Below are 22,707 nucleotides of genomic sequence, written 5' to 3'. Positions count from 1 at the left end.
TGAATGTCATTAGAGAGTATAGTAAATGAAACATCCAAAATGTCTGTGATGTAAATGGGAAACGTTTAGGGCATGCTCTAGATTGGACGTCTCCAAGTGTGGTGAGTGAGTCAGCAGTATCACCTGGGAACTTATTGACAATAGAAATTCTTATTACTCCAGACATACTGAACAAGAAATTCTGGGGATGTGGCCCAGCATTCTGTGTTTTATCAAGGTTAACAGGAGATACTGATGCTCAAGTTTGAGCACAGCTGCTTGGACTAATGGTACCTGCAGTCACATTATTGTTAAAGGAACACAGAGGTTACTACCTTTTCTAGCTGCAGTCTTCCAGCTTTTAGACCTCTGCAAAGCCAATGCTTCCTTGGTTCATCATTCTAGCCAAGAAGGCGGGGCCGGACCTGAGGGCTATCAGCACGGTTTCTGTCACTTCACGCCTCTCTAGTGCTTATGCTTTAAAAATTTCTGCCTCAGTACAGGTCTTCTGTGAGCTAAACTCTTTTTACTTTATCTGTTGAGATTTTGCATGTCTGGAGATAACCATGAGTAGGGATGGCATTATTGCTTATGAAAATTATTAACAAATTCATCAAATATTGAGTGTGGGGGACCTTGAGATATATAAGGAATTATATTGCATCGGCCAAGAAGTTCCTTTGGGCTTTTCCATACTATCTTATGGAATTTTTGGCCAACCCAACAGTATTTTGGACCCAAATTGGCAAAGAAATGTGCTTGGTTAAAATAAACATTAATAAAGAGTAAAGAGATTTGGGGTGAGAGGCACTGGAGAGAGAGAGAGGGAAGAGAAATAGAGAAAAAGGGAGGGAGGAAGAAAGGGGGAGAGAAATACTCAGAGATAAATTCAACCAGGGAGATGCACAAAGGTCTTCTATTTGGGAGCAGACACACACACTCACACACACACACACGTGAGCGCTCCCACACTCACTGTGGGACAGTAACACCGCTGGTTAGCTGTCTCTTAGGATACCTGTTGAGAGCTATACTTGGTCTTCCATGGATGACAAATATGCAACAGACAAGTTAAATACTTGAGCCTGATGTTTAAATGAAGCTCTCAGACTTCTATACTGTAACAACATAGTCTATTCTCTGAAAATGCTTTTATTAATTGTGGACCTTACTTATGTGTTGTTTTAAACAGTGATAAAAAACTATAAGATTTCATTTTTAAAACAGTATACAATGAGAGAATGTGACCAAAATTAAAGGTCAGAATATTTTTGTAAGTTTTGAGTGAATATATATTGATGTTAATTAAAATTTGAAAATGTATGACGACTTTGAGAGGTTTTTTCTTCTTTAAAGGATAACATTTGTACAAAAACTAAAAAAAAGTATTATTACACAAGCAGTCACATTATCTTTTAAAATAATGGAAGAAAATCAGAATCGTCTTATATAGACCTATGAAGACTGACAAGACTATTTCTATCTAAAACAGTGAAAAGCACTGTACCATTTAAGCAGGACACACCTTAAAGTTCTTTAAAAAGCCATGAACAGAGACATGAAGACAGTCTCTTTACTTTTTAAAATTTTATCACTTTACGCCTATATTTTCTGGAAAAAACACTATTTCTTTTGATTACATAGAGGATCACTACCAAATGATCTACATCACTTTATAATGACTTAGATATTTCATCTGTTCCATATCTTAATAATTTTATGGATGAAAAGTATCAATCGTAAAAATTAACCTTTGCAAAATCTGCACCTTTCCATTGTTACACCATACTGAAAACTCTTCTTAAAGGCTCAGATAATAAGATGAGACATGACTGCCACCATGTGGGCAATAAGATGATACAGATTTCAAAATCAAATAAACCTTCAATTTAATAAGAGAATGACCATATTCTTTATTCTGAAAATGCAGTGGAAACAATGATAAGAACGGTCAGTCCTCTGTGAGCTCCATGTTCTATATCAATTAATGTGATGTTCATTTTTGGTACAAGTAGGTGGGACACTGACAATATTAACTAGCAAAATGCCATTTATGGAAATTATCTAGTCTCACTACTTCGTGTGTTCCACAGGCCCACAGCATGTTATTACTTGGGAGCCTGTTGGAGATGCAAAGTCACGCCCTACCTTAGAAACTTGGAATCCAAATCTGCATTTTGACAAGATGCTGAGGATTGTCCTACATGCTCAAGGGCAAGATGCTTTCATCTACAGCTGGACCCTCACCCTTACCTGTAGGTAACTTTCACCAAAATGTTCAGATAGTTAAGAAAAGTATTGCTTGTTTTACTTGAATTATCTGATTTACTTGACTTTTCCTTTGCATATCTACTTCATTATTTGCTGAGGTTAAACTACTGGATTAATTCCACAATTTAGAGAAAAAACTAAAACAAATTTTTCAGAAAAAAAGGGCTTAGTTTTCAGAGAGATTAGAGTATTTTATTTTGCCCAATCAGAGCCCTTCAGCATAAAGAGACATTCATATACATATATATGAACATATTCCAGAAACATTAATTTATAATACATTTTTTAAAATACCAGCTTAACGGTATTTATTTACAAAAATATTTCATTACCTACTTTTAAACCTTTTGCTGTGATGACAGTTTGTAAAGTACAGGAATGCAAAATAACTACAAAGTTTAACACATTTTTCCGTGTTTGCAATAGTGCTTTTTTTTTTTTAAATGAAACAGTACACAGAGATGGGTTTTTTAATCATATTGAAAATGCATATTCCAGCAATCACCTTTGAGATAGTTACTGGACTGAGCAAGATTTAAAAAAAAAAATAAGTGCAGCAACTGAAAACTATCTGCATGTACATTTCAAGGTGGACACAAGCTCGAGCTCTATATCAAGCATGCTTGCCCCTGAAGTGGACAGTGTTAGCAAAACGTAATCTTGCTCTTTTTAACATTGTTTTTGGTGTTGCATTTACAATGAACCAATAGTATAACTAGAAAGCAAGTTGTTTTTCCAGTTCTATCATGTTAAGCAGAGGTCACACCTAAGGATCACAGTACCATTTATTTACAAAATAAAAAATAAAATAAAAATTTAAAACATGATTTACCCTTTTTGCATTACTGTCTATTGGTATGTTGAATCTGTTTCCAATTCCTTAGATTGTCTTCAGTGGAAGCAAAATTTAAACAACACAAAACACATTGCATAAAAGAAAAAACCCCCAAACTCGCAAATAAACAGGATTCCATTGTCATTAGCCTATATCCATTATTAAATGCCCGAGCCAAACAACCTACAATAAATTAATATTGGTTTATTTACATCACATACACTATGAAATTTTAATTAACCTATAAGCCTCATGTGAAATACTGGCAAAACTGACATTCATGATTTTTCTGATGTGAAAAGTGCAATAAAAAGAGCAATTACACATAGTCCTGAACTACTTACTCCATTTGTAAATGAGCTGTGTCTAATAATTTAAGACTGTATTAGAAACTGAAGAAAGCAATGTTAGAACCTTGATAACTGGGAAGTTATTAAAACCATTTAATTCAGCTGAGAAAGGTAAGTGAAAGTTTTCCCTTTAATTTTTTTGTTGTTATCACTATTTTCTGTGCACAGAACCTTTAAAACTTCTGTGGTATAGTAAGATCATTAATATTCACAGGAAAAATAATCCCCATAGCACTTTACAAGAAATTGATCAGTGATGAAAAGTATAATTAACAAAAACTGTAAACAGTATCTTCACATTCATTTTCAAATGAAAAAAAATTAATTTATGGGCATAAATTTCAAGAAAACAAACATCCTGAAAGGGAAAAGAACAAAAAGAGGACACTTAAAGATAGAGAAGTGCTCTTTTTCAAAGTAAATACAGATTAAAAAGTCTAGGAATATTGATCAAGTATCAAACTGATAAGGAACAAATTCTATAAACTACAAAATAAAAACCTTCATTGACAAAAATACATAAACTCTGTTTTCATTTTTGGAAATTTATTTTTAAAAAAGGTAGAAGAAAATATCTGGAAAACTATTTTAAATATATATATATATATATATATTTTAAAACAATAGTTAAGGTAGGCATCCAACAGCAAGCTGCAGGTATTGAGAAAGACCTTGTAATTATTGTTGTGGGCATTTTCCCCAAAATAAAATTAATATTTGACAATGCTCAATAGAGGGTTTCTTTTAACCATAGGAATGGTATCTTTCCTGTCATGTGTGTAGACTTTTGAATGATGTATGATTCTTTAAAATTAATTGTATCTCGATATGAGATACCAGTATTTCTTATTATAAGCGTAAAACATAACTTTTTGTATGGATAATATACATACTTTTTAAGTACTTCGACTTAAACTTAACAAGTTCACCATTTTTAAAATTAAAGAATACATTTATAAAAATTCCATTTTAAAACTAAAAGTATATTCTCTAGCAGTATGTATAAATATAACGTTACTGTATGATCTTAAAACAAATCTGAAAGTGTTGCAATAATTTAAGACCTAGAACACTGAAACAAACAGCAAATGATTTTACTATTTTTTATCCTTGAAAACTATATAAAACCCTATTGAAGGTTTTAAAACTATGATCAGTTTAATTGTTTAAACTAGCAGCATATTCATGATTTTGGTATGTTTTATACATATGTATCAGTTGATTTGAATGGAGAAATGTGAATTCAATGACAATAAAAAGTCTTCTTTACCTAAAAAAGTGCAGAAAAAATTCAAGTTTAAAGTTCAGTGCTCTTTATTTTGCAAAAACAAACAAAATCCTGAAAGTTAAAATGTAAAATAAATCTTTGCCACACAAAATTTACCTTTGGATATAGCTTTTCTAATGTCACATGAGAAAATGCCTTAAGCAAAACATATATGGAATATAGAACTCAGGGTAAAACTTTGAAGTCCATGGTGTCTTTCACCTATTTTTCCTTTCCTCAGTTGTTTTCCCACCACTCCTGTAATCAAAAACTATGTAACACTTTCAGACTTGTTTAAAACACATATCTACACAAAATAACTTCAGAGAAACCTACAATTAAAAAGTTCTAGGAAAAGAGATATGTCTTTCTTTAAAGTTCTGTACTTAAATTGTCATATACTACACATAACAACAGACAATTAGCAGCATTTTTTCACATCCATAAGAAAATCAAATTACGAAGTTAGCAATAGCTCAGTTATACCTATAACCATTTTTGGAAACAGTACAATTGAAATGCAAACCAAGGGAATTAAGATGACGCAAAACTTCAAATGATATAATATACAGAAGTTATCAGAAAGTTTCAAATAAGCTTCTAAAGCAAATACATAAGGATTTTGGTTTGAAAAGTGAAATGAACCAGATATGTGGTACATAAAGGGAAACCACTTCCTACTGACAGACTGCTTATCAATGAATACTTCAATGATTTTAGAGTCAAGGACAAATGCAACAAAAAATAATGTTTGAGGATATGGAGGAAGCACATAAAAATCTTTCATTTTTCTAATATTTTCTATTTTGACTTTTTTTTTGGTTTGTTTTCCTGAAATCTTGGCTTGCTGGTGACTATAACTTTTTGTGTTAGAAAAAAAATAGAGATGTTACCTCTCAAATTACAATAAATTCCCTGGGTTAGTTATTACTGCAGACTGTCTCTTATCTACAGACTGAATCAAGTATAACTCTGAGAAGCTTATTTCCTATTTTCAAAAATACTTCAAGCTTTCCTATCCTACGTGAGTTTCTAGTTTGCTGTGCATAATTTGTAGATTAATTTAAAAATGAAATAAAATAACTTGAAATATTGATTCAAGGTTTTCTTATAAAATCCACCTCAGGTAAATGTATTTACTTCTCTATTTGAAAATAATTACAAGATTGGTTCATTTTATATACAACAGGAAAAATGACAGTTGATATAAAAATTAAGTTGATATACAATTAACACAAAACAACATAGCAAATCAAATAATTGGAGCTAATATGCCCTTACACATGAATGGGGAACCAACCATTCATGTATATTACTTTACTTAGTGCTTCTCAACTTCAAATCCATTAACTACTGATTTTACTGATGACGCGAAACTGTACCTTTAAAAAATGGCCTTTGAAAACTTCCTGTGACATATCATGGAACAATGGGTTTATTAGATAATATATGATACAAATTAAGCAATTTGTAAACTGCTACATGTTCATTATAAAGCTGGCATTAACTAAACAGAAATGTTACTCATAGGTCTTCCTACAAATTCAAAAACTTTTGAAAATGACTGTATTTTAAAAATATTTCTTTTGGCTTGATCAATCATCTCTATCACATATATTCAATCCCTCCCTAATGACAAAGTAAATTTTAATGTAAACTTTCATATCCTGTAGTGCACGTCATAAAATGTAAACATAAGAGCTTTATCAATGAAAACAGTAAAGAGGAAAAATGCGAAACAGACTTGTGAAATTAATGTGTTCTATATATACCTTTAATGATTGTATGGAATAGAAAAACAACCATCATGTTTGCTATCAATTTGTGCTCCAATTATTTCTTAATGACAAAAGAAAATGGTTTTAAACTATTTTTTTTTGTAGAAGAAAATATTTTAAATTTCATTAAGTATAATGCTTCGAGATTATTCATCCTTTGTCGCTTTCAGAACGATCGGTAATAATCTCAGATGAGCCTGCAGAATGAGCTTACCTACTTCCAGGTCTATCCCATTATCTCTTTTCTGTCCATGTGTGCTGTTTTAGTGCCAGTCACTTATTGTCCACTGATGGTCTCATTTCCTTTATACTCCAATACAAACATAATTTAGTTACCAAAATGCACGTATTTTCCTTTTCGGTTTTTTCAAAACCTTGAAAGGACACGTACAGATTTATAGTATATTTCTACAGAAAATACTTTGTAGGTCAGACTAGACTCTTAGATAATTATTGACAATGGATGCTTTTGAGTTTTTCCATGCGACGGCATGTGCGCTAAGTTAATTGCCTCATCACCTGAGTGTACTGGAACTGTTAGCAAATAAAGGGAGATTTTTTTTTTTTAAGGGAGCTGAACATTTCACTGAAATAATGAAACATTTTTTTTAAAGCAATTTTAATCAAACAATGCAAAGGTACATTGGGTTAAACATTTTATAAAAATTCAAGCAAAATTAAAAACTTAGCCGATTTCAACATCTCCACAAATTTAACCAGTAAATATTTTGGTCAAATCCACCTTTAGCTGAATTAATGAGCACAATGGCAAGAGACACTGAAGTATTCTCCTCGGCACAATGGAGGTTTCTCTCACTTTCCACATCGCAGTCACTACATGGAAACTCCCAGAATGATGAGCAGTTCAGTCATGCTCTACACTTTTCTTTTCAATGAAAAGTGATGTGTCGCCTTGTTTTGCTTTTGACAAAATATGGACTAAACACAAGTATACAATAACAAGAATCCAAGAGTAGCCATACACAAGTCAACTATGTGTATGTTTTTGTTATTTAAAGCCCACCATTCAGCTTATCTGTCTAAAGATATGGTAACAAACGGTTTGTTGTTTTTTTTTTTTCCACTAATGATACTGATGACCAGTCAGTTGAAGGGAGGGAAAGTCCAAGACAGCAGTTTATACTTCAGTCAATGACACAAACATAACTCTTTTGGCTTCGAGACTTCTGACTTACTGCCTCTCCCTCAAAGAGGTCAAACACTGATGGCAAACAGGACAGCATGGAGTCTGCTGGCATATGAAAGTTTAATCCAGGAATGATCCAGGAATAGTCCCTGCCACGTCTCCTCAGATCCCTCTGTTTCTTCACATGTAACGTGTGACCACCATCCTAATTCCCAGACTGTCAGCTCATAGCTGGTCCGCACCATCTACTCCTCGTTGAGTGTGTGTGAGCACGCCTCAGTTAAAGCCACACAACTGAGGTAAGACAGGGCGTGATTGTGCTAGGAAAGAGCAGTATCCAGTGACAAACATCCCTTTCTTGTTAACTTTCCTAAAGTGAAATCAATAACATAAAAAAGGAAAATTCTTTTTCCTTCTGGCTGATGTTGAACTTTAGCTGGGTTTCTGGTTATCAGAACTGGTACCACTTCTTATCTTTGTATTTCAACATCATCTAAAGGGGAGAAAATAAGAAAAAAACATGTTTAAAAAATGTTTAAGAATAACAACAGAATAACAACAGATTAATAACAGAATAACAACATTTATAAACTGGTTTCTATAGTTTTCTAAAACATTAAATTATTCTGAAGCACTCTCCAGTTTTTAATATTCAGTATTCATACTGAACGCAAGAAGTAAGAACCGTTCTGTTTCAAGGAAAAAAAGACTATAACTATGAATAACGAGCCTAGAAGGTCCTCACATTCCTTAAAAGACATGATATAAGTAAGTTTTAGCTCAGTGCATTCTTTGGTGACATAAGCTAATAACTTAAAAAATAAGTAATCTTCAGTTCTCTTAACTGAATTAAAAATAAAGCTTAAAAAACCTGGAGAAGGAAAGGTTGAGACTAGTCCTGCTGCCATCTACAGTTTGCTGAGTAGCTGACTCTGAGCCATGCACTTTCCCTGCATGGATTCACTGGATCCTCACAACAACTCTATGTGCTGGGCACTGTTAGTCTTCCTGTTTTACAAATGAAGAAACTAAGACTTAAAGAGGTTAGCCAAGATAACACAGTGGTGAAACTGGGATTTGAACCCATGCAGTCTAATCCAAAACCCATGATTTAAGGAGATCTTTACTGTTGAAGATAGGTTAAAAAGATAAACAAAAACAACAAAAAAAAACAAAACCCATGATTTAACCAACTCAATGTACTGTCTTTTTTATACTCTCAAATATGGCTGAGGAACATTTGGTAGAAGGGAAAAGCTAACAGCTAGTTATTGAGCTCTTGGCTAAATATTCAGACCGTAGACAGATTCTGAGGCTGGCTGAAATGTTACATGCCTTAGAGATCACAGTCAGGTTCACTGTTACGTGAACCTAAGTCTTGACTTAAACTTGAAGGCACTAGCCTTTCTTTATCTGAGGTGTGTGGGCCTCATACAAGGACTCACAAAAATCTCTTTGAAAACCTGGAAAAATCTCTCTTAGGCCAAGTTACCTCTTTCATACATGCTAGCTGTCAACATTATTGAGCAAGGAAGAGATGGCTTTTGACCTAAAATTTAAAGAAGAGCTATTACTGACAGACTGGGTACTCAAATGTAAAAACAACCTTAATTTGATGTCTTCAGGTAATAAAAGCAAAATGTCTTTGAGGGCTAGGCTAGGAGCTAAATGTGAGAAGTAGCCCAGTATAAAGTATCAGGGAGTGGCAGAACTGTCAAAATAAGAAACATGTACCCCATTCCACCTGTTGCTGCTGCTGCTAAATCGCTTCAGTCGTGTCCGACTCTGTGAGACCCCAGAGATGGCAGCCCGCCAGTCTCCCCCGTCCCTGGGAGTCTCCGGGCGAGAACACTGGAGTGGGTTGCCATTTCCTTCTCCAATGCATGAAAGTGAAAAGTGAAAGTGAAGTCGCTCAGTCGTGTCTGACTCGAGACCCAATGGACTGCAGCCTACCAGGCTCCTCTGCCCATGGGATCTTCCAGGCAAGAGTACTGGAGTGGGGTGCCATTGCGTTCTCTGCCATTCCACCTAACAGACTTTAAATTCAGTTTTTCAAGGGTGTTATTCTGGCTAACAAAGTGTATTTGTAAGAGGCCAATTAGGACTCCCTTAGTTCACAGTCTCTGTTTCTAACCTCCACCAGAGCTTCCTCATTCATCAAGATGAATTCACTGCAAAAATGCACACTAGTCCTCTGCATGAATTGGTCTACGGACACATTTAGTATCGCTTCACTGGATTAAATCTAACCCAAAGAATCAAGAGATAAATTATTTTCTTTTCTAGGAGAAGTGAGTAGTAGAACCTGAGGAATTTAGGAAAATTAACTTTGTTTTCATTGTATTCCCTAACTAACTACTGCAAAGCCACTGGTTTTGTTTAACAAAAAGCCTGAAGGGGGAGCAGGTTCCTTCAAAGTTCATAAACTTCAGTTAAGAGATCAAAGGCTACTGAGAGTCTTGTAATGGTTCCCTCTAGTGGCCAAATTTAGGAATCTGCAACCATACTGAGGATATGAGAAGAAAATTTATGTGTCAAAATACAACATATATAAAAATACAATAATTTTCATACTTGCTTTATCTAGGCTTTCTGGCTTACGTATCTGTTTGACAGACATACCTCATGAGCATGTTTAGAGAATGAATCTGCACTGGATAACATAGCTGCAGTTCTTTCTTCCAGGTCGCTAAGTTTCTGCCCTCTCTCGTCCAGTGCCAGCCTTGCTCGTGCGAGTTCACCAACAACTCCAGATGCTGCTCCTTTCACGCCTTCAATGCCACCAGGGCCAGGGATGTGCTGAGCAAGACTCCTTGAAGCCTTCCCTGAGGACGATTCTCCAACTGAATGATTTGATACATGAAAGAGTAACCCAGAAAATGAAAACTTTAATTAATATAAAATTCTATCTCCTGATAGCATTAAAACACACTTGACTGACAATGTAATTGAGGTATTTTTATATTTTACTTTGTAATTATTATTATTTTATTATGATTGTTTTAACAATGAACTTTTAGATACTTTTTAAGTATATAGAAATACAACATATATTAATAAATATTTCAATCTAGTTCATATAGTAGAACTTGAGCAAAAAAAGTGACAATTATTTGTTGGAATGGATGATGGGTATACTGATACCACTTTAATAACAGTAAAAAAAATCACTCTTTAAGTGTCCAAAAATTAAAGATAAATTAAATGTATTTAAATTCAAAGACACAGATTTAAATATACGTATTTGTTTTATTCACTCTGTGCTTTCCTCACACTTGAAATACTATGCTTCGGCTTAGAAGAAAAATGTAGAATTTATTCAGTATTCTTTTCAGTCTCCAAAAGGTGCACAGAACCACATCCCTTTCTTTCTATCCATTTATCTTGTTGCTTACCAAATAGATCACGTTTGTCTTCAACAGATCTCAGGAATTTATTGCTTCCTTTCCCTTCGCAACCTAGACCCTCATGACCTAACAACCTCATGACAGCAAGTCTTCAAAATTCTGTTAAAAACTGATGTCAGAGTCCTTCTTACTTTAGGATACATTTCTCTCTTTAGAAATGTAATTCGTACCATAAAATTTGCTCCTAAATAATTCAGTAACTTGAAGTTTATTCAGAAGGTTGTACAACTACTACTTCTCAAGGATTTTCATTACTCAAAACAAAACACCCAAACAACTGCATGTTATTAGCAGCCACTTTCCGTTTCCCCCTCATCTCAGTCCTTGGCAATCAATAATCTCCTCTGTCTCCACAAATTTTCCTATTCTGAACATTTCATACAAATGATTCACACACTGTGGGGCCTTTGTGTCTGGCTTCTTTCACTTAATGTCAAGATTCAATCATATGGCAGCATGTGGCAGTACTTCATCCTTTTTAATAACCGAGCAATATTCTATTGTATGGATATGGATATATAACATTTTGTTTATATATTCATCAGTTGATGAGCATTTGAGTTGTTGCCACTTTTTGGCTGTTATGAATATTGCTGCTATGAACATCTGCACAAGTTTTTGTGTGAACACACGTTTTCAATTCTCTTGGGTATACACTTAGTAATGGAATTGTTGGGTCACGTAACTTCAGGTTTAACTTCTTGAGAAATTGCTGGAGTTTTCCAAAGAGGTTACACTATTTTATATTTCCACCAGCAATTTGTAAGGGTTCCAATTTCTCCATATTCTTAAGAAGATCATCTTTCTGAATACAACCATCCTAGTAAATGTGAAGTGCTATTTCATTGTGGTTTTGACTTGCATTTCTCTAATGACAAATGATATTGAGCATCTTTGCATGTGTTTATTGGCAATTTGTATGTTTTCTTTGGAGAAAAGTCTACTCAAACCCTTTGCCCATTTAAAATTGTACTATTTGGCTTTTTATTGTTGAGTAAGAATAAAAAAATTTTAAGAATTTTTTTTAACACTCTGGCTATTAGACTCAATAGATATCATTATGTTTTCTGACTTATAATTTTAGAACACAATTTATTGTTTTCTTTGGTTGGTTTTGATTTAGGTGTCATATCTGAGAAACCACTGTGTAATCTAAGGTCGCAAAGATTTATACTTAGGTTTTCTTCTAAGCGTTTTATAGTTTTATTTCTTACATTGAGGTCTTTGATCCATTTTGAGTTATTGATTTTTGTGTATGGTGTGAGTCGGATTCTTTTGCATGTGTATATCCACTGTCCCAATACCATCTGTTAAAAGACTACTCTTTCAGCATTGGAGTTTCTTGGCATCCATGTAGAAAATCAACTGACCATACATGTATGGGCTTATTTCTGGACTCTCAATTCTTTTCCATTGGTCTATGTATCCATCCTAATGCCTGTACCACACTATCTTGATTGATTCTCGATTTGTAACAACACTGGAAATCAAAATGTAACTCAGATCTTTTTTCTTTAAAAAAATTTTTTGTGTGTGTGTATGTGTGTGGCTATTTTGAATCCTTTCCATTTCCATATGAATCTTAGAAACAGCTTATTTCTTTCTTCAAAAAACCGGCTTGGACTTTGACAAGGATTGTGTTGAATATATAGATCAATATAGGGAGTATTGCCATCTCAGCAATATTAAATTTTCCAATCCATGAATGTAGATATTAATCCATTTATTTATGTCTTAATTCTTTAAATGATGTTTGCATTTTTTAGCATATTTTTTAGTGTATGTTCTAGTATTTCATCTTTTTGATAAACAAAACTTTCTTAATTTAATTTTTGGCTTGTCTATTGCTAGTGTATAGAAATGCAATTGACTCTTTATATGGACTTTGTATCCTAAAATCTTGCTGAACTTGTTTATTGCCTAGAATGTGTTTTATTTTTTAATTAAAAATTTATTTTGGCTGCACAGTGCAGCTTGCAGGATCCTAGTTCCCCAACCAGGGATTGAGAGCCCAGGGCCATGGCAGTGAAAGTGCTGAGTCCTAACCACCAGTAGTTAGAACCACTGTGTGTGTGGTTTCCTTAAGATTTTCTATAGGCAGGGCTGTCATCTGCAAAGAGAGACAGTTTCATTCCTTCCATTCCAACTGCATGCCAACTATACTCTCTTTTTGCCTAAATGCCCTGGTTAAAGACTCTAGTACAGTGTGAAACAGAAAAGGTGAGACCTTTTGAATTCCCAAATAAAATTTAGAATAAGTTACAAAGTTTGGGGCAGCGAGTTGATAAGGGCTTCATTAAATATTTATTTGTGTATATGCTCACATCAGTTTCACTCTTAAGGTATGGCCCTTGGTCCTTGGGGTCCTTTCAAAGAGGAAGCATTATTTATCAGGGTTGCCACCTTAGCCAATTCTGGGAGCCTACCTGGCTGGTCTTAACACAGTTCAGAACTGCAGCTTGCTGTAACAAAGTACTCCAGGGCAAAAGTGGCCTCAGGTTGCAATGCTTACCACCTTTCCCCATGTATATTGTCTTCATTATATCATTAGCTTATTGATGTTTATAAAAATTGAATTTTGTACAGCTTGATCAATTAATTTTGGTAAGAATGTTATTCTAAATAATCAGTCCCCCATGACCTGAAGAGCAGTCTTCATTTTTTAAATGAATTAAAACTGACCAATCCTCATTACCCAGATGACTAACCAATCATTAGGATAAATTTTTAAAATGAAACTACTACACTCTTACTTGCTAATATTTAATCTTACAGTTTTTCTAGTAAACTGAACAGAAAAGGAAAAATAGAATATTTTAGAATATTCTAGTAAAGTACAAAGAATAAAAGAAAATAAAAATTCAAGAATAGCTAATAGCTCCTATTTGAAAGAAAGGTGAAACATTCATCAATTTACTAGTTCATTCAAGTACCAACTTCCAATCTGTGCCAATTCTATGGAAGATAGTACACGAACTAGACTTTACATTTTAAATAATCTTCTAAGTGCAATGAGAGTAGTTCTGGAAGTTTTATAAGATAAAATAAATGTTTACGTAAAAATTTTTTCAAAGTTAAGGTTATCAACTAAAGTCCATTACAGAATTAAAATAATAATAAAGATCATATTTAACGAAAGTTAGAAAATATTTTCAAATTACTCACTTAAAGCTTATTCCTTTTTAGCCTGAAGCCATGCTGATTTTGATTTGCTGAGTAAACTATTCCCCTGATTTGAGTTAGAATATGGCAGAAAACAATTTTATGCATTTTGCTAAAAGATGGATCCATCAGTTGTCGTGACAGAGAGGAAAAAGGTGAACATAAATTTATACATGTAAGAAAAATTTGCATGGCTTGAATGTTTGTTTTATAGATATATTATCCAAATTAAATAAATCAACTTACATAGTTCTTCTCTATCGAGAGATTGTGCACCACCTCCAAACAAGCCTTTAAAGAATCCCCTGTTTGGTGCTTCAGGTGTTTCTACAGGAGTGAAGAGTTCACCCAACATTTCCTTTAAAATCAAAGCAAATTGTAATTGTTAAAGTTTCAGGGACACGAGACTATAATCACAAAACCAGCACTGTAAACTCTTTAACTAAGACTTATAACATTAGCTGTTGAGGTTCACAATTAATGAGCACATTTCAAATGATCAGATCTAGAACAGTCTGATTTGGTCAAACAGTAAATTAAGATGAACTTGACTAAGAGTAACTTGTTGTTTGCTACTTTGGCTAGATTACTTTCTTCACATTTTAAGCAAAGATGATTTAAGCTTAAACTGTAAGGAGATTCCAATCTTTATGATAAAATGTTCATATAACTATAACTCTTACTATCAAGAATTGGTAACTGTATTAATAACTAGGTCTTTTTACATTAGAAATAAGAAAATATATTAGCAAATTGAAGTCTAGTGTAATGATAGCTGAGTCAGAAAATTAGTAGTTTAGAAAGACATACATCTTTTTTCATAAACATATGCTGGGAACAGAATTATGCCAACATACACCTGGAATTCCAGAAATCTGGCTGAGAGATGGAAAGGCTTCTTTCTATACTGTCAGATTTTCCTGAAATTTTTGTCAATATTCTTCACAGCACAGAAACAGTAAAGGTAAGTCAGCAGATAAGAAAAACTGCTGACATTTGACTGACTTTGTAGATGAGACATAAAGAGGGAAGAGAAGTTTCTATAAAAGAAGGATGGTAGCAATATTATTTACAAGGCAACTCTGGGAAGTTTTAAAAGCAAAATAAAAGTATAGTGAGGCTTGGGATTGCATTTCTGCCCAGTAAAGAGAAGTAGCTATGATAGAAATGACAAGTACACAGTCGGTTCCAGGTAGTTCTGTCTGATATTACATTATAGTTGGAGCTAAAAATATGCATTTTTTAGAGTTTCTTTCTTAGGGCTGGGCTAAGCAAGTTAATAAAGGATGTCCCAAGATTTTACTTTTAGATATATCCATATTCCTTTTTTTCATTTTTTGTTTTGTGGGATCTTAATTCCCTGACCAGAGATTGAGGCCAGGCCCTCAGCAGTGAGAGCATGGAGTCTTAACCACTGACCGCCAGTGAATTCCCAGATACACCCATATTAATGTTGTCTCCCCAACCAGATTATAAATGAAAGGAGATAATGTTAACAATATACAACACAGCGTTTCATTTATAAGGCTGAAGTGGATTGAAGGCTTTACATTTAAATTTTCTTTCCTTTGGATTTCTACAAAGGGGAGTAAACCCAGAATGAAAAACTCCCTAAAGTCAATAAATCAAACCTGTTAAAATCCACCAGAGAATATACTAATACCTATTATTTAATTCATATTTACATTTGCCTGTATAACAAAGGTGATTTCAGACATATTTCCAATCTTTTTTATACAATACTCTGCAGATTATAATTTAAACTGCATTTATTAAGTTGATACAACAAACTGCAAACAGCTACCATTTGAGTGTCTTTTATGATAAATCAATAATAACACATATATAGACATATATAGAGTCACAGCATAGAGTAATAAGACATATATAGAGTCACAGCATAAAAATATGCTCTTTCAAATTTACCTCACTTTAGAATTGTGGTTTACTCTTCTTAATTTACTTATTGTTTAATGATCACATAATTTTATAAGTATAAAGTAGGATATTTAAAATGCAGAGATTATAGTTGTAAATATATGACAAACCCACAGCAAACATTATCCTCAATGGTGAAAAACTGAAAGCATTTCCCCTAAAGTCAGGAACAAGACAAGGGTGCCCACTTTCACCGCTACTATTCAACATAGTTCTGGAAGTTTTGGCCACAGCAATCAGAGCAGAAAAAGAAATAAAAGGAATGCAGATTGGAAAAGAAGTAAAACTCTCACTGTTTGCAGATGACATGATCCTCTACATAGAAAACACAAAAGACTCCACCAGAAAATTATTAGAGCTAATCAATGAATATAGTAAAGTTGCAGGATATAAAACCAACACCCAGAAATCCCTTGCATTCCTATACACTAATAATGAGAAAGTAGAAAAAGAAATTAAGGAAACAATTCCATTCACCATTGCAATGGAAAGAATAAAATACTTGGGAATATATCTACCTAAAAAAACTAAAGACCTATATATAGAAAACTATAAAACACTGATGAAGGAAATCAAAGAGGACACTAATAGATGGAGAAATATACCATGTTCATGGATCGGAAGAATCAATATAGTGAAAATGAGTATACTACCCAAAGCAATCTACAGATTCAGTGCAATCCCTATCAAGCTACCAGTGGTATTTTTCACAGAGCTAGAACAAATACTTTCATAATTTGTATGGAAATACAAAAAAACCAAAGCAATAGCCAAAGCAATCTTGAGAAAGAAGAATGGAACTGGAGGAATCAACCTGCCTGACTTCAGGCTCTACTACAAAGCCACAGTCATCAAGACAGTATGGTACTGGCACAAAGACAGAAATATAGGTCAATGGAACAAAATAGAAAGCCCAGAGATAAATCCACACACCTATGGACACCTTATCTTCGACAAAGGAGGCAAGAATATACAATGGAGTAAAGACAATCTCTTTTAACAAGTGGTGCTGGGAAAATTGGTCAACCACTTGTAAAAGAATGAAAACAGAACACTTTCTAACACCATTCACAAAAATAAACTCAAAATGGATTAAAGATCTAAATGTAAGACCAGAAACTATAAAACTCCTAGAGGAGAACATAGGCAAAACACTCTCCGGTATAAATCACAGGAGGATCCTCTATGACCCACCTCCCAGAATACTGGAAATAAAAGCAAAAATAAACAAATGGGATCTAATTAAAATTAAAAGCTTCTGCACAACAAAGGAAACTATAAGCAAGGTGAAAAGACAGCCTTCTGAATGGGAGAAAATAATAGCAAATGAAGCAACTGACAAACAACTAATCTCAAAAATATACAAGCAACTCCTGCAGCTCAATTCCAGAAAAATAAACGACCCAATCAAAAAATGGGCCAAAGAACTAAATAGACATTTCTCCAAAGAAGACATATGGATGGCTAACAACACATGAAAAGATGCTCAACATCACTCATTATCAGAGAAATGCAAATCAAGACCACAATGAGGTACCATTTCACACCAGTCAGAATGGCTGTGATCCAAAAGTCTACAAGCAATAAATGCTGGAGAGGGTGTGGAGAAAAGGGAACCCTCTTACACTGTTGGTGGCAATGCAAACTAGTACAGCCACTTTGGAGAACAGTGTGGAGATTCCCTAAAAAACTGGAAACAGAACTGCCTTATGACCCAGCAATCCCACTGCTGTGCATACACATCGAGGAAACCAGAACTGAAAGAGACACACGTACCCCAATGTCATCGCAGCACTGTTTATAACAGCCAGGACATGGAAGCAACCTAGATGTCTATCAGCAGACAAATGGATAAGAAAGCTGTGATACATATACACAATGGAATATTACTCAGCCATTAAAAAGAATACATTTGAACCAGTTCTAACGAGGTGGATGAAACTGGAGCCGATTATACAGAGTGAAGTAAGCCAGAAAGAAAAACACCAATACAGTATACTAACACATATATATGGAATTTAGAAAGATGGTAATGATAACCCTGTATGCGAGACAGAAAAAGAGACACAGATGTAAAGAACAGACTTTTGGACTCTGTGGGAGAGGGAGAGGGTGGGATGATTTGGGAGAATGGCACTGAAACATGTATACTACCACGTAAGAAATGAATTGCTAGTCTAGGTTCGATACAGGATACAGGATGCTTGGGGCTGGTGCACTGGGATGACCCAGAGAGATGATATGGGGAGGGTGGTGGGAGGGGGGTTCAGGGTTGGGAACTCATGTACACCTGTGGTGGATTCATGTCAATGTATGGCAAAACCAACACAGTATTGCAAAGTGAAAAAAATTAAAAAAAAAAAATTAAAAAAAAAAAAAAAAGAGTCACTATAGTGTACTGGGATGAGTATAAATTGGAACCACATGGACCTGGGTTTGATTCTCACCTCTGGCTTTTACATGCAGAGGGATCTTTGGCAAATCAGTCTCTCAGAGAACTGGTTTCCTTAACTATATTATAAAGAAGTAATATTAATACTTACCTCTCAGGAATGTTACCAGGATTAAAGATAATGAAGATTATCTTTAATGAGTTAAAGATAACACAAAATGCCAAGATTAGGTACTGAATGATGTATACATTAAACAGAAAAACCTCCTTTCACATGGAGATGAAACAAATTAGAAAATATGAAGTAATTTATCTTTAGATTACCATTGTGAACATATATTTTTAAAGGAAGTTTAAAATTAGGCATTTCTTAGAGTCTGCACAGTCTATGGTTAGTATTAGGATTTGGTGAGGAATACTGATGTTAAAAAGGTATGTATTTCAACACCATTGAATAGTATCTTAAATACTTTTCATTTGTATTTAAATAAAAATTTTAATTATGATAAACACATTCTTTAGGATAATTAACTTTAATGACTAATAAACAATGGTGAAATCTAAATAGATTTTTATAACCTGTGATATTTCTCTACATCTAGTAATAGTAATACATTTGAAATGATGTCTGGAACTTTTAAACTAGTCTAAAATATGAAGGTAGAGAAACAAATATATTTGTCTGATGTTAGACAACTGTATCTCCTTTGCGTTAATAAACAAGTGATAAAATACAGGAAACTAATTTCACGAATGAGTCAATGCATATGCTTTATCACTTTTTTCTTAAACTGAACTGTAATATTTTATTAGTTGACTTATTTTTATTACCTTAAGATGTACAACATAGTGATTCAATATTTGTATAGATCATACTCCATTTAAAGTTATTATGAAATTGGGCCTTTCCTGGTGGTCTAGTAGCTAAGACTGTACTCTCAATGCAGGGGGCCTGGGTTTGATTCCTGGTCAGGGAACTAGATCCCACATGCTGCCGTTAAAAGATCCTGCATACTACAGTGATGACAGAACTAAGACCTGAAGCACCCAAATAAATAAATAAAAGTTAAAAAAAATAAAGTTATGATAAAATATGGGCTGTAATCCTCATGCTGTACAATATATCCTTATAGCTTATTTATTTTATACATAGTTGTAATCTCTTACCCTTATATTGCTGTTCTTTCCTGCCCTCTACCCACTGGTAACACCTAGTTAGTTTTCTACATGTGTGAGTCTGTTTCTGTTTTATTATATATATTTGTTTCTTTTTTAGATTTCACATATAAGCGATAATACACTGTATGCCTTTCTCTGACTTATTTCACTAAGCATAACACCTTCCATGTCTATATAGGTAACTGGTAAAATTTCATTCTTATTTTGGCTAAGTAGTATTCCATCATAGGTATGTATATGTGTGTGTATATCTATCTATCTATCACATTTTCTTTATACATTCATCTGCTGATGGGACACTTAGGTTCTTCCTTATCTTGGCTACTCTAAGAACAGCTATCATCAAAAAGTCCACAAATAACAAATGCTGGTAAGGATGTGGAGGGAAGGAAACTGCTGATGGGAATTTAGCACACAGCTGGTAGGAATGTGAACTGATGCAGCCACTATGGAAAACTGCATAGAAGTTCTCCAAAAAACTAGAACTACCTTACGATTCAGCAATTCCACTGCCGGGTATATAGCCGAAGAAAATGAAAACACCAATACTCACAGGACTGTCTCTACACTAAGTATTACGTCAGGTGTAAATTTTCCTAGATGCCTTTTAAGTTCCCATTTATACCTTGTGTGACTTTTCTTTAATCAGGAATGGATGTTGAATTTTATCAACTGCTTCTTGCTTTTTAAATTTACTAATGTGAATTCCATAGATTGATTTATAAATGTGAAGTCAACTCTACATTCCTGGGATAAATCTTATTTGGTTATGATGAATTATCATGACCAGAATTATCCATCTGATATACTGTTAGGTTCAATTTGCTAAAATTTTGCTTAGAATTTTAACACCTATATTTGTAAAGAATATTGATCTATATGTAATTTTCTTTACTTTAAAATCATTGGTTTTGGTAACATGTTCTATGAACATATCATTAAGAAGTTGGGAAGCATTTCCCCTCTTTAACTTTTGAGAGTTTTAAATAGAACTGGTACTATTTCTTCCTGAAATGTTGATAGAATTCACAAATGAAGCCACTGAGGCCTCAATTTTCTTTGTCCAAGGTTTCTAACTTCAATTTTCCTATAGTATTCTCTGGGTTATCTATTTTTTTCTTGAGTGAACTTTGGTAATATGTGTCTCACACATATTATACATTTGCCCATTTCCTAAGTTTTTTAATTTACTGGCCTAAAGCTGTTCATAGTATTTCCTTATTATCCATTTTAATTAGCATTTGTAGAATCTACAGAAGTCACTTCTCTCATTCTTGATATACTTCTTTCTTCGCAATCAGTTTGGCTTGAGATCAATTTTATTGGTTTCAGAGATCAAGGTTTTGACTTCATTGACGTTTTCTGTCTCATTGATTTCCACTTGGATATTTACTATTTTCTTTCTTCTGTTTACTTTGGGTTTAACTTGCTCTTCTTTTTCAGTTTCTAAGGTGGAAGCTGAAGTCACTGATTTGAGAACAACTTCTTTTCGCAGAGTCGGACATGACAGAGCATACATGTCACGTCTTTTTGAATACAAATGTTTTAGCGCTATAATTTTTTCAAGTATAAACACTCAATTGTTTTTCTCTATTGCTATGCTTTCAAGTTACTTAATCTTTTCTTCTCTAATGTCTAATCTGATGTTAATTCCATCCAGTATATTTTTCATCTCTAACACTGTAGATTTTCATCTCTAGAAGTTCAATTTTGGTCTTTATATTTTCTATGTTTCTACTTAACTTTTAAGTATACATGCTTAGGCATTCAGCTGTGTCCAACTCTTTGCAACCCCATGGACTGGAGCCTACCAGGCTCCCCTGTCCCTGGGGATTATCCAGGCAAGAATATTGGAGTGGGTTGCCATGCCCTCCTCCAGGGGATCTTCCCAACCCAGGGATTGAACCCAGGTCTCCTGCATTGCAGGTGGATTCCTGAGCCACCAGGGAAGCCCAAGAATACTGGAGTAGACAGCCTTTTCCTTCTCCAGGGGCTCTCTCCGACCCAGAAATTGACCCGGGGTCTCCTGCATTGCAGGTGGATTCTTTATCAGCTGAGCTACCAGAATACAGTTCTAATTGTAATACAGTTATAACTGTAATTTTGTTTTACTCTCAAGGTTTATAATATCAGGAGTATGTTTCTAGTATAGTCTAGCTTACTGAAATAATACTACCAACATGTGAGAGCACATACTTTCTACTGAGCACTGTGCTAGTAAGAACTTTATGTGTACTGTCTCCTTTACTTTATAACAGATCCTATGACATTAGATATTATTTCTATCCTCATTTTAAATATAATGAAGTTCAGACATACTAACTTGTCTAAGGTCACATAACTGTAACTAGCAAAGCTAGGACTTAAATTCATTCTTCTTGACTCCAAAGCTTATATTCTAAAAATAAGTCACAAGTTTAAATTTATAAATCAGTAAAATATGGCTAATTAACTAAAAACTTTCACAATAAAGTTCCCTTAGATAATGGTTTCTCTAAATATCAATCAATATTTTAGCTCTAATATTTAAAGAGCAGTTTTGTTTAAAAAGTTCAAGCTGAACTGATCATTTCTCACAAATATACAAGCACATAAAGCACTCAATACTTTTAAAGATACAGTTTTATAAAGATTTCATAATCTCTCACAAATAGATCAACAAAAATATTTAGAGGAAAATTATCAAATCTTATTTTTTCTGATAATCTGTATATATCCTTTGAATACAGAGTATATTAAAAGGAATGACACAATTTGTCCTAAAATAGATATAATTATTTTCACATCAACATATGCCTTTTAAAAGGATTTTTCTTTTGTTTCTATATAATAGATATTTATTCTGTGTGGAGAGTGGTATAAAACAGATGTAGTATTTTGTATTTCTTTGACATCACTGGTGAGAAAAAATATGGATTGATGAGATGGAGTCCCTTTTATAACAGGAATCTGATGAAGACACTTTATTACCAGTATCAAAGCATATACTCTCAAGCTCTCAA

At 33.8% G+C, this 22,707-nt stretch overlaps 1 protein-coding gene across 2 annotated transcripts in view; it reads right to left on the bottom strand.

Moving 5' to 3' along the window:
- Positions 1-2,420: 2,420 nt before the first annotated feature.
- Positions 2,421-22,707, bottom strand: part of STXBP5 (syntaxin binding protein 5) — a 167,640-nt gene continuing 147,353 nt past the window's right edge. For both annotated transcript variants that reach the window (XM_040238645.1, XM_040238646.1), the window contains 3 exons: positions 14,443-14,554; positions 10,250-10,470; positions 2,421-8,120 (listed from right to left, as the gene is read on the bottom strand). In XM_040238645.1, coding sequence (XP_040094579.1) covers positions 8,079-8,120; positions 10,250-10,470; positions 14,443-14,554 — 375 coding nt within the window. In that variant the 3' untranslated portion in view covers positions 2,421-8,078. The remainder of the gene's footprint in view (positions 8,121-10,249; positions 10,471-14,442; positions 14,555-22,707) is intronic.

This window comes from Oryx dammah, unplaced genomic scaffold (assembly GCF_014754425.2).
Source record: "Oryx dammah isolate SB20612 unplaced genomic scaffold, SCBI_Odam_1.1 HiC_scaffold_4, whole genome shotgun sequence".
Lineage (NCBI taxonomy): Eukaryota > Metazoa > Chordata > Mammalia > Artiodactyla > Bovidae > Oryx > Oryx dammah.
This window is presented reverse-complemented; position numbering and strand designations above follow the sequence as displayed.